Genomic DNA, 13725 nt, shown 5'->3' with positions numbered 1-13725 from the left:
AGAGTAATAAAAGATTTCCAGATACAAACGCCTCATGCTAACTGCTCAGCAGCCAGCCGTCAGTTTGAGAAGGGTTGGAAGGAGCCCACTGCATGGCTGGGCCCCTTCCTCCCATGCCTGCCTTGTACAGGCGGAGAAAACCAGCATGGAAGGCAGGAGAGACTGGCAGAGGGCAGGGTGAGCAGGCAGGCCGGGAGGCTCCCAGGCGGAGAGGGGGCCAGGGCAGAGTCCAGTCTGGGCTGACTGGGCCTTGGAAAGGGTTGCTGTCATTGCCTGAGGCTCCCTGCTGTGGTTTGGAAACAGGAGTAAGAGCAGCTTAGGGTGGTGCCTGGTATCCCTGACAAAGGTGTTGCAGCCAAATTAAACCCCCACTTTTGCAGGATACATACCCTTGAAAATAAGAAAAAAATCAAGAACCATTGCTTTCTATAATGGTCCACTCAAAAGTCCCAGTGTCAATTACTACATCGTCTTGAAAATGGGCAAATTCTGGAAGCCAATCATCCAGTGAGGTTTTTACTTTCAAACGATAAAGAAAAAGAAAAAGGAAACTAGTCTGAGTAGGGTGGTGTTCATTCAAAATCATTTGAGTGAAGTCGGCAGAATAAAAAGATGGTGTATGTCTTATCCATTTTATTTTCTTTTTTAAAAATATGTACTCATTTTGGGGGGGGCAGTAGGGGAGGAGCAGGGAGGGGGTTTGGGGAAGAGGATCTGAAGCAGGCTCTGGGCTTGGTGCCGATAGCAGAGAGCCTGATGTGGGGCTGGAACTCATGAACTGTGAGATCATGACCTGAGCCGAAGTCAGAAGCTCAAGTGACTAAGCCACTCAGACACCCTATTTGATTTTCTTAAGTAAGTTGTTGGGAGAGCCTTCAGTAAACTTAATGGGGAAAAAATGCTTTAATTTTTTTTTATTTTTTGTTATAAAATAAATATACATATATGTATAACAAAAATTCAAAACTGCTGCAAGATATAAATAGCCAAAGTCTCATATAAGCCCGTTTCTCTCCAGAAATAATCCTGGATCCTTAGATGCTCTCATTAGCTTGAAGGGTAGTTGAAAACAGGATAGGGAAAAACAGCCGGGAAGAAAAATGGGATTGTGTGGCTTGTGTACAGTGGTGCTCTGGGCATTTATTGGGTAAATGTCACCTTTCATTGGCAGCTTCCATTCTCTGTTTCTCTGTTCCCAAGAAGGCAGCATGTCCTGTAATATGTCCACTGATCAAAAAACGCAAGTACTCTGACAATAAAACTGGATAAAAATCGTAATTTAAAAATGCTGAGGTCTGGATAGGCATTGATCATGTGTAGAAAATACTGTGAAGACCAGAAATGTTCGGGACTCATGCTGCCACAGCCACAGTTCTGTGAGAGCCCTTCTGCCACTCAGTATTCCATATGGAGGCCAGCCCTCCTCTCACCAAAAACAGCACCCTCCTCCTGATGCCCCAGCTCGCCACCGTCTTCACACACCTCAATCCAATAAGTAAGGATGCAATTATCCCTTATGCCTGTCATGGGCAGCACCTGGTACCCAGAATACCAGCGCTGTTCCCCGCCCCACACCTGTCCTGCACTTGACCCCCCTAGCAGGGCCTCTCAGCCTAAGGGCTCCAAGCAGGCTGCAGGGGCTTTCTGCTGTTAGCCAGCCCCAGTGTTCTAGAATTTGTCTCTCCAGCTGAGACCAGTTAACTATCAGCTGAAGTCAGATTGTGGGCTGATCAAAAGCCATCATCACTGCTGTCAAAACCCAGATCATAGAGCATATTCGTCCCTGGCTCCTTGCACAGAGGAGACTCTGAACTTCCAAGCTGGAGGTCACTGAACCAGCTCATCTGGTGGTCCCCCAGGGAACTTTCAGAAAGCAGGCTGTTGTCTTGGGAAGAACACCCAATGGGCTGCAAGATGCTCTCCTGTGCTGTCCCCATTGTCTTACTGGGCATGACTGTTGCCCTCAGAACAGGGCTGACTGGTTTTGTGGGAGTTGTGGCGCCCCACAGATGCAGGGGCAGCTCCAGGGGGAGCCTTTGTGGGCTAGAAACTGGAAACTGAGGATATTTAGAATTGAAAGCAAAGGTTTTGCTAGGGGTTTGTTCTTGCTTCCTAGCCAGGAGCCTGCTTCTGCAGGCTTTCCTGGGCTGCTGCTTCTTGCCTTTCCCACTGCTTTGCACAGTTCTGCCTTTCTGTGTAGTCACCAACCTTCGCTGGTAAGGGGTACACGAAAACAGACTTTCAGCTTGAGGTTTTTGGTAAGTGTTCTTAATGCTGGATTCAAAGTCCGGGGGTATAAGCCTTGAGGCGCCTTGGGAAACCCAGTTCCTGTCGCAAGGCCCTTTGCGGCCTGCGGAGCCAGAGCCATGGTTCTCAGGGCTGGTTTTATTCAGAGTCCAGTTCTTGCAGTTGGTCTGCGCCGCCTTGTTCTTTACCCACCCGTTTCTTTCGCTGGTTCCAGCTGCCATCAGCACAGCCTCTCCTTGGGGAGCAGCACTTTCCGCTCCCTCAGTACAGACAGCAAACTCCCCCGGCTGCAAGGAGCTCATACAAAGATTCCAGACAGCAGGGAGGGCCTGAGTCGGCCACATAACTAGTTCCTCAGAGGCATATCTGTCCTGCCTGGTGAAGCTGAGGCTCTGGGCCTGAGGCGGTGAGGTCTGGGAAGTGCTGTCTTTCACCTGCGTGGGTGCCTGGGGGACTGAAATCAATCTCTTCAGCTCCGCTAGGACGCTGGCCACATTCAGCTGGCCGAGCTGCTCACACAGCTGCTGGAAGTCCTTACTCTGCTGGGCGACTAAAACTTCAAGGTGCTTCAGGTCAGACTTCATTTCTACAAATTCTGCTTGTCTCTAGGGAAAGACAGTGAGAAAGAAAAGAGTTATGGACATTGGAACTCAGAATGCATAGTGAAATGTGCAAACCAATCAAAGGATGTGCTGGCAGAACCACAGCTTGTCCTGGGAGCAGGGCCCCCTGTGCCCCACATCATGCCGGAGAACCTTCGAGAAGGAAGTTGGCCCCTACCTTGGTCCATTACAAGGGACCTGTCTGGGTTCTGTTCCTAGCTGAAAAAAATTGCAACTTTAAAGGTGTCTCTCTGGGACTTAGTGACAAAGCCAAAAACATACTTGAGGAAAGAGGTTGGGATCCACACTTACAGCTTCAAATCTCTTCTGTATCTCGAGGACAACCTGCTCCATGTTGCCTTTGTCATGCACGGTTCCCAACACCAGGTCACTCTGGGCCTGCACAGTCTCTTGCACTAAAAATAGAAAAATGACAATTACCTCACGAAGACTATGGCGTGCCCCACCCTGCCCAGACCACAGTGGTAGAGAGGGAGGAGCCAGAATCTGGCATGGGCCACCTGAGCCCTGTTCTAGTGCCCAGAACTCTCCATCCAGATCAGCCTTGGTGAGGAGAGAAAGCCAGAGTAGGGCGGTTCCTCTGTCCTCTCTTCTCCCCTCCCTTCTTGAAAACATCCTAGCCAAGCACCTCCTGGGGACCCTGAAACCTGCTGCCCAGATGATGGCACAACCTCCTCCTCGGCCTACCTTTTTGGTCCCATCATCAGTGTATTCTCTCGAGGGTGCGGATATGATCATGCCTCTTCCAAAACCCTCACTGAAACTTTCAGTGGCACCACACTGGCCACTGGATTAAGTCCACATCTTTAAATTGGCCATCAAGGCTCAGGCTCACTTCCTTTTACCTTCTCTCTCCACCTCCACATCTCTGAGCTCTGCTTCCTAAGCAATCTCCCTCTCGCCATTGGCCTTGTGCATGCCGTTCCCTTGGCTTCGGAGTCTATCCCTGCTTCTACCCCTGTCGACTCTACCCGTTCCCCTCAATCACCACCTCAGTGCAATTCATTCTTCTTCCTTCTGCTCTCAGCACCCCTGTCCTTGGAAAATAGCATTTCCTGGCTGGTCTGGGGGCTCCTTCTCTCTGCTGCGTGCTCTACCATCACTTATCACCTCCACTTATGTGTCCCCCTCTTTACACGTGGGCTGTAACGTACTTGGTGACCCGAGTGCTAACCACTCAGGACTGATACTGATTCTTCTTTTTGGCATAGAGAGATTTTAAACACACACACACACACACACACACACACACAGTCTTAATAACTCATTGTGTTACAAGCAATTATTGTCGCCTTCTTCTAAACGGCAGGTTATGTGAAGATGCTCTTACATTTATTCAACAAATACTTGATGAGTATCTACTATATGCATAAACTATTCTAAGTTCATATACATCTTAAATGTACAGCAAGTATAATTTACAAATAATCAGGAATAATACACCAGATATTCCTTTTATCTTCTCATATATCTAAAGGGTGTGTCAAGATTCTTGACAAAATGTTTTCATTTTAGATGGGTAAAAACAATTTGGTAACAAGAGCGTGCTTAACTCTTCACAATAAATGGAAGGAAAACCAAAGTAACATCTGGTGCTTGAAAAGACAGGATAAGACTCAAATTAGATCTTACTTGAAAACTTCCCTCAGTCTGATAGGTGCTTTGTTAGTTCCCCAGGTTTTAATTATTCTGTCTTTTGTCTTCTCTTATCAGCCAAGGGCAGGAATTGGCCACATGGTATCTCATAAAGTTTAAGTGATTTACTTCAGAGTTTCTCTTTAAAATAAAACATAATTACCTTCTTAAAAGGAGTCTTACATTTCAGATTTTTAAAAAAATGCTTATGCATTTTTGAGAGAGAGAGAGCACACATGAGCTGGGGAGGGACGGGCAGAGAGAGAGGGAGACAGAGGATCCAAAGCAGGCTCTGCACTGACAGCAGAGAGCCCCCGATGTGGGGCTCGAATCAACAAACCATGAGATCATGACTTGAGCCAAAGTTGGACACTTAACCAACTGAGCCACTCAGACATGTGCACTCTCTCTCTCAAAAATAAACAAGCATTATTAAAAAAAATTTATTTAAGAATATCAAGGGAAAACATGAGGCTCAAGAAATGTCCGTTAAAGGAGAGTGGGGGGGGGGGAACCTGGATAACATAAAGAATCAAGAAGAAGAATAGCATCAAACATCTCAATAACCAACCTAAAACTAGAAGACAATGGAGCCGCCTTAGAAATTCTCAGGGCAGGGGTGCCTGGGTGCCTCAAGTCAGTTGAGCATCCAACTTCAGCTCAGGTCATGATCTCATGGTTCGTGGGTTCGAGCCCCTGCATCAGGCTCTGTGCTGACAGCTCAGAACTTGGAGCCTGTCTTCGGATTCTATGTCTCCCTCTCTCTCTGACCCTCCCCTGCTCACACGGTCTCTCTCTCAAAAATAAATAAAACATTAAAAAAATTTTTTTAAAGAAAGAAATTCTGAGGGCAAAGAATTTCTCACTTAGGATTCTAGACCCATGTGGCGATAGAAGACATTTTCAAATGTGCAATGTATAAAAAAAGTTACCTCCCATATACTTTCTCAGAAAGCTTTTGGAAGATGTGTATCACCAAATACAAGTGTAAACCAAAGTCCAGGAAGCAAAGGAATTTAAGACTGGGATGAAAAAATAATCGGATCCTCAAAATGATGGCGGAGAGAAGCCCTAAGATTGGGATTTCAGGACTAGCCTGCCCAGTCTAGAGCTGCAAGACTGGGCTCCAGCCAGGGTGTCTCTAATGAGAAAATGAAACAGAAAGAATTCCTAACGTGTTTGATTCATTGGAGATTTACAGTTTTATCTGAAAATTATTATCAGATACTGTACTAGGAACATGGAAACAGTCTTGAACAAAACTGTCTACTACATACATGAATTCTGCAATTTTGAAAAGGAAAAAATAACAATAAACAACAAACATGAACATAAATAAATGAAAACTGTAATAAAGGCTATGAAAGAGATTATAATAAAAATAAAAGGGGGGCACCTACTTCAAATAAGGTCATCAGAGATGGAGACATTTAAGGTGAAACTAGAAGAATTAAAAGGAGCTAACCCTGCAGAGATTAGGGGAAGGTTGTTCAGATAGAGAAAACACCAAGTGCAAAGTTCTTTTTATTTAATTGGTTTATTTTATTTTTGAGAGAGAGAGAGAGAGAGACAGTGTGACCAGGGGAGGGTCAGAGAGAGAGGGTGACACAGAATCCAAAGACAGGCTCCAGGGTCTGAGCTAGTTGTCAGCACAGAACCTGATGCAAGGCTCGAACCCACAAACCATGAGATCATGACCTGAGCCAAAGTCAGATGCTCAACCGACTGAGCCACCCAGGCGCCCCACAAGTGCAAAGTTCTGAGGCAAGAAAGAGCCTGGTATGACATAAATAGACAAGCCAGTGTAGTCTTACAAAATAACAGTAAGGAATGGTAAATTTTATGTGAATTTTACCACAATAAAAAAAGTAAGAATTTTTTAGAAAGCAAATGTTCTCCTATTTCTCAATACAAAGTTAAATTCCATATGTTAACAAATTAGAAAAAGGCTGTTTACTTATGTTTCAAGCACTGGATTTCTGTTCCTAAACTCAATTAGTCAAATATTTTTCCAGACATCCTTGCAGATATTTGTAGTAGGAAGCAAATGTAATTATCCTATCCTAGATAAATTCCTAAATAGCAATGTTTCCTAGCAACAGTAAACATTACCAACCACAAAAGCAGAGAATGAGGAAGGCAAGCAAAGTGTTCAATTCCAGATTCAGTACTGAGAGCATCTATCTGTGGTCCCACATGTTCTTTCCTTGTCCCCTGGGAAATGTACGCTTGGGATCTTCTCTTTCACAGGATTTTTTTGTCTTAAGCTCATTACTTCCAAAGTCTATCCTTTTATTTATTTTTCTTTTACAAAGTTAATTTGGGGGGCCTGAGTTGCTCAGTCAGTTAAACATCCAACTCTTGATTTCGGCTCAGGTCATGATGTCAGGGTTCATGAGTACAGTGTGGAGCCTACTTAAAATTTTCTCTCTCCCTCTCTCTCTGTTCCTCCCCTGCTTGTGCTCTCTCTCTCTAGCGCGCTCTCTGTCTCTCTCTCAAAATAAATAAACTTTAAAAAAATTGTGGGTTTTTTTAAAGTTTATTTAAGGGGCACCTGGGTGTTTCAGTTGGTAAAGTACCCAACTTTGTTTATTTATTTATTTACTTATTTATTTATTTTCAAGCACCTGAGTCTTGCTTTGGCTTAGGTCATGATCTCATAGTTTGTGGGATCAAGTTCCATCCTGGGTTCCCTGCTGACAGCATGGAGCCTGCGTGGGATTCTCTCTCTCTACCCCTCCCCCACTTGCTCACAAGCGTGCTCTCTCTCTCTCTCTCTCTCTCTCTCTCTCTCTCGCGCTCTCTCTCTCTTTCTCAAAATAAACATTAAAAAAAAGTTTATGTAAGAAAATAACTTAATGGCCCCTGCGTGGCTCAGTTGGTTAAGCATCTAACTTTGACTCAGGTCATGATCTCATGTTTTATGAGTTCAAACCCCACATCAGGCTCTCCACTGCCAAGACAGAGCCTGCTTTGGATCCTCTGCCTCCTCTTTCTCTGCCCCTCCCCTGCTCATGCTCTCTCTCTCTCTCTCTTTCTCTAAAAAATAAACATTAAAAAAAAAACCTCAAACCTGTAACAGTATAAAAAAGTATACAATGAAAAATGACCCATTCTCTCCCATCCAGACCTTAGTTCCACTTCCTAGATTTTAACATTATGAGCAGTTTCTGGAATTTTGAATGGATACATTGATAAGTGTGTATATCCATGTATAGATTACAGATTGTGTTCATGTATGTGTGTGTGTGTGTATGAGTGCTTCTTTAGAAGGGGACTCATTTAATTTCTGCTTTGGCTGTAAATATCATATATTTTTAGCTTTTTTGTAAAAAAAAAAAAAGGCCATTTAAAATCCATTTCCATATTCTGGGTAGTAACTCTTTTCTTGGAAAATGATTTTTTAGTTCATTTCTATTTTAGTGATTTGACAAGGGCTCTACTGACATCAGATGAGATTCTGATGCTTCTGCACTAACGGCCAGGGGTTTTCCTCTTACATACTCTGCAATTTTGCTCTCCCTGCTGTACTAATGAGAGCCTGAGGAAAAGTCTGGGAACCTCTATCTATAATAAGAGATTCCTCAGTCTCCCATTTTTTGGGGGGATACCCTTCCCAATTTTCACTGACTAGTAATACTCCTCCACAAGATGGGTCCTGGAGTGAACTATGCACACACGAGGAGTGTCTTGCTGTTACTATTTAACAAGGCAGAGATATTTCCATTCCAACATGGTTCACAAAGATAGACCTCATTCTTCTTAATGATTATATGTATCTTGCTTAAGAAGACACTGCTCTGCTCCAAAATTATAAAAATGTTGCCCATGTTTTCTTATAGTTTTTTTTGAGAGAGACAGAGAGACAGAGACAGAGAGAGAGACAGAGAGACAGAGAGAAAGAGAGTGCTTGTGCATGAGTGGGGGAGAAGGGCAGAGGGAGAGAGAACCGTAAGCAGGCTCCATGCTCAGCATGGAGGCTGACACAAGGCTCTATCCCATAACCTGGGATCATGACCTGCGCCGAAATCAAGAGTTGGATACTCAACTGACTGAGCCGCCCAGGCGCTCCTTGTATAGCTCTTTTTATGACTTAATAATTACACTTAATATATTGATTCATATGGAATTAATTCTTATGTATGGAGCTGTTTCCCAAAAGAGACATTTTCTGATTTTCAATATAGACTCTCATTTTTATTTTCCTAATGATCATATTTTTCAATAGAATTGATACTTGTTAGATGGCACTGCTCTCTGCTAAGCCTAACTAAACCTACAGTATGATGTGGATGGCCTTGGCAATTCATCCTATTACTCTGGTCCTTAGTTCGCAGCTAAAGAACAAGAGGAGTTAGATCAGATGCCTTTGAGTGATTCTTCTGGTTGAACATGCAGACTGTGACTGGGGAAAGACATCATGACCTCATTCTGTGAAGGCACCAAGTACATAATAGCACAAGAGAGTACTTTCACACCACATCTTTTCTCTTTCCCTTCCCCTTACAAGCCACAGTCAGTGCATACTGAAGGCTGCAGAATGTACTGACTGGCAAATTCAGTGCTTCAGGTCAGCTGGACTGGACCAGACCATACGATGACAGAGGATTTGTCTGGTTCCTCTTTCAATGACTAACTTCCTGATCCTCATCACTACCTACCAAGAAAGGGAATGACTCTGGACAGACTCCTTGTGCTCGTTTTCAAGAATGATCTGGCTTTCTAATTAATATGATGCCACAGTGTCTCTATTTTCCCTATCAGTGTGGCTCCTTCTCCTGAATCTTACCCCTTTAAAAAGAAACCATCTGGGATTCTACTATAAGCCAGACCCAGTTCTAGTCCTCACTCTGCCTTGATGTTGTATTGGGACCTTGGGCACTTCCAATCCCTGTACTGGACTAAGAATGTCACACTTTTGCTGCAACCCTCCTTTTTGCATTTCACCTAGTTTTAAATGTAGAGAGCAGAAAGAGTATTCTCCTTGCACCCTTCCAAATGAGTTGTTCTATCACGTTATACAAAGGAAGCATTCTTGATTTGTGTCTGCTCTTTGTCTTGCTACTTCTTGTGAGGGTAACAGTCCCAGGCTTCCTGAACTGATTTCTAAACAGATGCACAGTTGCCCTGTGTGTGGGATACCCAGGTTGGAAGCCAGCAGACAGTACAGTGCTTTTTTTGCAGACAGATGGAGATTAATTTCTAAGCCACACAAAGGCATTAATTTTTGTAAATCATGAGCAATCCATCCCAAACCGTTTAAATAAGTAGACTTGAATTTGTTTAAAATAAAAAATAAACACATAGGCAAACACAAACAAGTGCAGATGCAGTCATCATCTTGCTATTTAGCTGAGAAGCTGTTGGTTCTACAGAGGTGTCCACCTAAGGAGAGCTGTGTAATGGCTCTCTTCGGTTTAGTAAGAGCCAGGACCATGGTTTTATCTAAACATAAGTCACTAATTGGCAGAGCATGGGACTTTACAAACCACCAACTATAACTGAAATGGAGAAAGATGCTGTGATTCACTACAAAATAGCTCTCATTGAAACCAAGACAGAAGAAGAAGAGGAGGTGATTAGAGTATTTCTAACTCCAAAGTGAGCAGAGTCTTTATTTCTAAGTCCTATGGGGACGATGTCTCTACAGACAGTACAGCCAGCAATTCCCTGGGACTCAAGGATGCTGCTGATTCACTTCAGGCAGTGCAATGAGAAATCTGGCAGAGCAGTGGGTTTACTGGGTGGGGGATTAGTGGTTCACAGAGGGCATCTGGGGACCAGGAAGATTCCCACACATAGGGGTTCCCACTACCAGTTCAGCCTGCTCCACATCTCTTCAAGGCTGACCTTATGTACCCATCCTCTCATCTGGAAACACTGTGAAACCTCACCACTGGTAAAAACATGGCTAGGGGCAGAAAGTTCTGTTCACTACTCGCTAGTGCCCTCTGCTGATAACCTCAAACAAAAGATACTCACATGTCTTGGCCATAGTCTCCAAACAATCCAAAATAGATTGGCTTCTTGAACTGAGATGTTCCTCAGACTTTTCCACAGATGCCTGCAACTAAGAAACCCCAAATTCAGGAAGAATTCAGACTATTTTACTAACTTGGGGTATTGTCATTGAATGATAAAAAGGATAGTTAAAATACTGCTATTCTATTTAAATTAAAATCAATGGAATGTAATTATTAAACTTCTTAAAATGTAAAATGTTCTAATTCCTTAACATGTAGCTATACTTACCCTGTGAATGCTTTCTCTGATATGGGAAATGAAGTTGTATAGAGTCTCACTAGAATGAGCAAGAAAAAAAAAAGAAAATGAATCTTTGTGAAATATTGAAAACGTAACAATCGATTTCATGAACATGGCAGGCCGCAAAACAGTGCTTAGTTAGAACTGGGAGACTCAACCCTGAAAAATTCAATGTCCAGCTACAAAAAATGAGTACATAGACTTTTCATGACCATTGCCAAAGCAAACCACTTTTTTTCTTTTTAAAAATCTACTCTAGGGGCATCTGGGTTGCTCAGTTGCTTAAGTGTTTGAATCTTGATATGGGCTCAGGTCGTGACTTCTCAATTGTAAGACTGAGTCCTGTGTTAAGCCCTACACGAGGCTCTGAGCTGAGCGTGGAGCCTACTTGGGATTCTCTCTCTCCCTCTCTCTCTGCCCTCCCCCCATTGTCTCTCTCTCTCTCTCTCTCTCTCAATAAATAAATAAATGAACATTTAAACCTACCAGACACCAAAAAAATAATAATAAGAGAATAAAATTTACTCTCTATATATCTTTAAAAAGATGAAATATTAAGGGCACCTGGGTGTATCCAACTCTTGGTTTCAGTTCAGGTCATGATCTCACAGTTTTGTGGATTCAAGTCCCACATTGGGCTCTGCTCCCCCCTCCCCTACTCACCCTGTCTCTGTCTCTTTCAAAAAAAAAAAAAACTTCAAAAAAAATTTAAAAGGGTTGAATATAGGAACTCAAATAATTACCATGGTAAAACAGGCCAGCTTTCATTTTTATAGCAACAATGGCTTCAGAAGACAGTGATTTCTTTCTGGTAGTACAAAACTCCCAGAAATATCTTAGTCTAATAACTATATATTGACTGTAAGAATGGGCAGGAGACAATTCTGGGAGCAATATTAATTTCTAATGAAAAAGAAACTATTACAGTTATTCCCCAAATGAATATATCACTTTTGAAAAGATTCATACATGGATTATTATTTAAAATTTTACAGATTTTGTTTCTGTTTCTTTAATCTATACAATATAAATACAAATATCAATTTTTAAATCCAAATAGAACTACTCTTCATACCAAGTCTTTTGGATACTCAATCTACTGAGCCAACCAAGTGCCCCTAACATTTTCCTTTTAAAGTCAGTCTAATGGTTCTATAAAGTTCTCATTTTGTTTACTTAGCTTTTTTTATTTTGAAAGAGAGAGAGCATGAAAACAGGGGAGAAGGCAGAGAGAGAATGAGAGAGAATTCTAAGCAGGCTCCATGCCCAGCACAAAGCCCAACACAACCCTAGGATCATGACCTGAGCAGAATTCCAAGAGTTGGACGCTTAACCGACCGAGTCACCCAGGCCTCCCTGCATCAAACCTCTGAAAAGCAACATACAAAGTGATATGGTGATGGGAGCAATGCTTTAGAAATGTTGAGGAAAAATAATGAACCAATCTAGAATTCGATAGCCAACCTAATTTGCAATCAAGTGTGAGGGGAAAGTAAAGAATTTCAGATAGTAAGGTCTCAAAAAATTACTTAGGTGCCATGCACCTGTTGTCAAGAAGTTTCTGGTATATATGCCCCATCAAATCCAAGGAGTAAACTAAGAAAGAAAAGGATCCAAGTAACAGAGAATCCAACACTGGAGAGAGGAGGTAGAAATGCCTAGGACAATGGTGAACGGGAGATTCAGGATGACAGCTGCACTGCAGAGCAAGAAGAGTCCCAAGTTCAGATGAGAATTAGGAAAAATGCCTCTGAGAAGAAAATAACACTGAAAGAATTTCTGATGTGTTTGAATATAAAACAAGGAGCTTTTTAAATAGAAGTTCTGTGTAGAATTTGGGGGAAAGACTGATTCCTACATAGAAAACTCAGCAAAAAAGAAACCAAGAAAAATTTTAACATTAGGAAAATGTAATTATAGTATATATAATTTTTCTAGGCTATCTAGATAAGGATTTAAAGATTGAAAAAATGATTTAAATGTTCATATAGCTATACTGGGATGATGGAAGGGGAGAAGTTGATGGTGGAGGAGGCAGAGAAGCAGCTTTTTACTGCAGGGTAGCAAGTCATTCTCTGAAGCTGAAAAAAATCAAGAAATTATGTTATCTAACACATGCCATAAGATATATATATGGAGGTTAAGTACTATCATAGATAAAAAGGTTGTAACTTGGTCGCAAAAAGGAAAAGGGAATTAGAAGCGGAGAAAGAGGGGTGCCTGGATGGCTCACATCTGACTCTTGATTTGGGCTCAGGTTATGATCTCATGGTTCTTGGGTTTGAGCCCCACATTGGGCTCCACACGGACAATGGTGAGTCTGCTTGGGATTATTTCTCTCCCTTTCTCTCTACCTCTCCCCTGCTCCTTGCTCATTCTCCCCACCCACCTGTTTCTCTCAATAAATAAACTGAAAAAAAAAAAAGAAGTGGAGAAAGGCAGTCCTGCTGGTTTTCACTATAATCCTAATTATATTAAAAAAACTATATACATGTAATAACTTGATAAAAATATATAAAAATGTAAAGATATCTAAAGTCTAATAATGCTACCAAAATGCTGTGTATGAAAGCCTCTACTAAATATAATAGGTCATCACCTCACTCCTTATTAGTACAATTGGGAACCAATGTTCCAAACAAATTAAATACTGTTCATATACAATTTTATATTGAAAATTTTTATATATATAACTGATAGCTCCCATTACCTTAACTGTTTTTTAATCCTTGATTACACCTTGTCTGAATTGAAATGTTAAGTTCTGATTTACCCAAAGGCTTTAAAAGATGTTTAATAAAGAGTAAAAACATTGAGTGCTTGATAACTGAAACTTCCATTAAAAGCTACTGTTCATTTGGAAGCCATTTTTATTCTTCTTTACCAAAATAAAATAAAAAAGAATGCTTGAAAGTAGAGATTTATCATCCACCCCAATATTATGTGTAAGTTCATG

The 13725-nt window shown here is 42.0% G+C and overlaps 1 protein-coding gene across 1 annotated transcript in view; it reads right to left on the bottom strand.

Moving 5' to 3' along the window:
• Positions 1 to 787: 787 nt before the first annotated feature.
• Positions 788 to 13725, bottom strand: part of CCDC36 (coiled-coil domain containing 36) — a 44156-nt gene continuing 31218 nt past the window's right edge. Inside the window, exons 5-8 of the mRNA XM_029919113.1 lie at positions 10758 to 10806; positions 10488 to 10575; positions 3162 to 3265; positions 788 to 2852 (exon numbers count right to left, since the gene is read on the bottom strand). Coding sequence (XP_029774973.1) covers positions 1731 to 2852; positions 3162 to 3265; positions 10488 to 10575; positions 10758 to 10806 — 1363 coding nt within the window. The 3' untranslated portion in view covers positions 788 to 1730. The remainder of the gene's footprint in view (positions 2853 to 3161; positions 3266 to 10487; positions 10576 to 10757; positions 10807 to 13725) is intronic.

The sequence above is a fragment of the Suricata suricatta genome, chromosome 12, assembly GCF_006229205.1.
Source record: "Suricata suricatta isolate VVHF042 chromosome 12, meerkat_22Aug2017_6uvM2_HiC, whole genome shotgun sequence".
In the NCBI taxonomy this organism is placed as follows: Eukaryota; Metazoa; Chordata; class Mammalia; order Carnivora; family Herpestidae; genus Suricata; species Suricata suricatta.
This window is presented reverse-complemented; position numbering and strand designations above follow the sequence as displayed.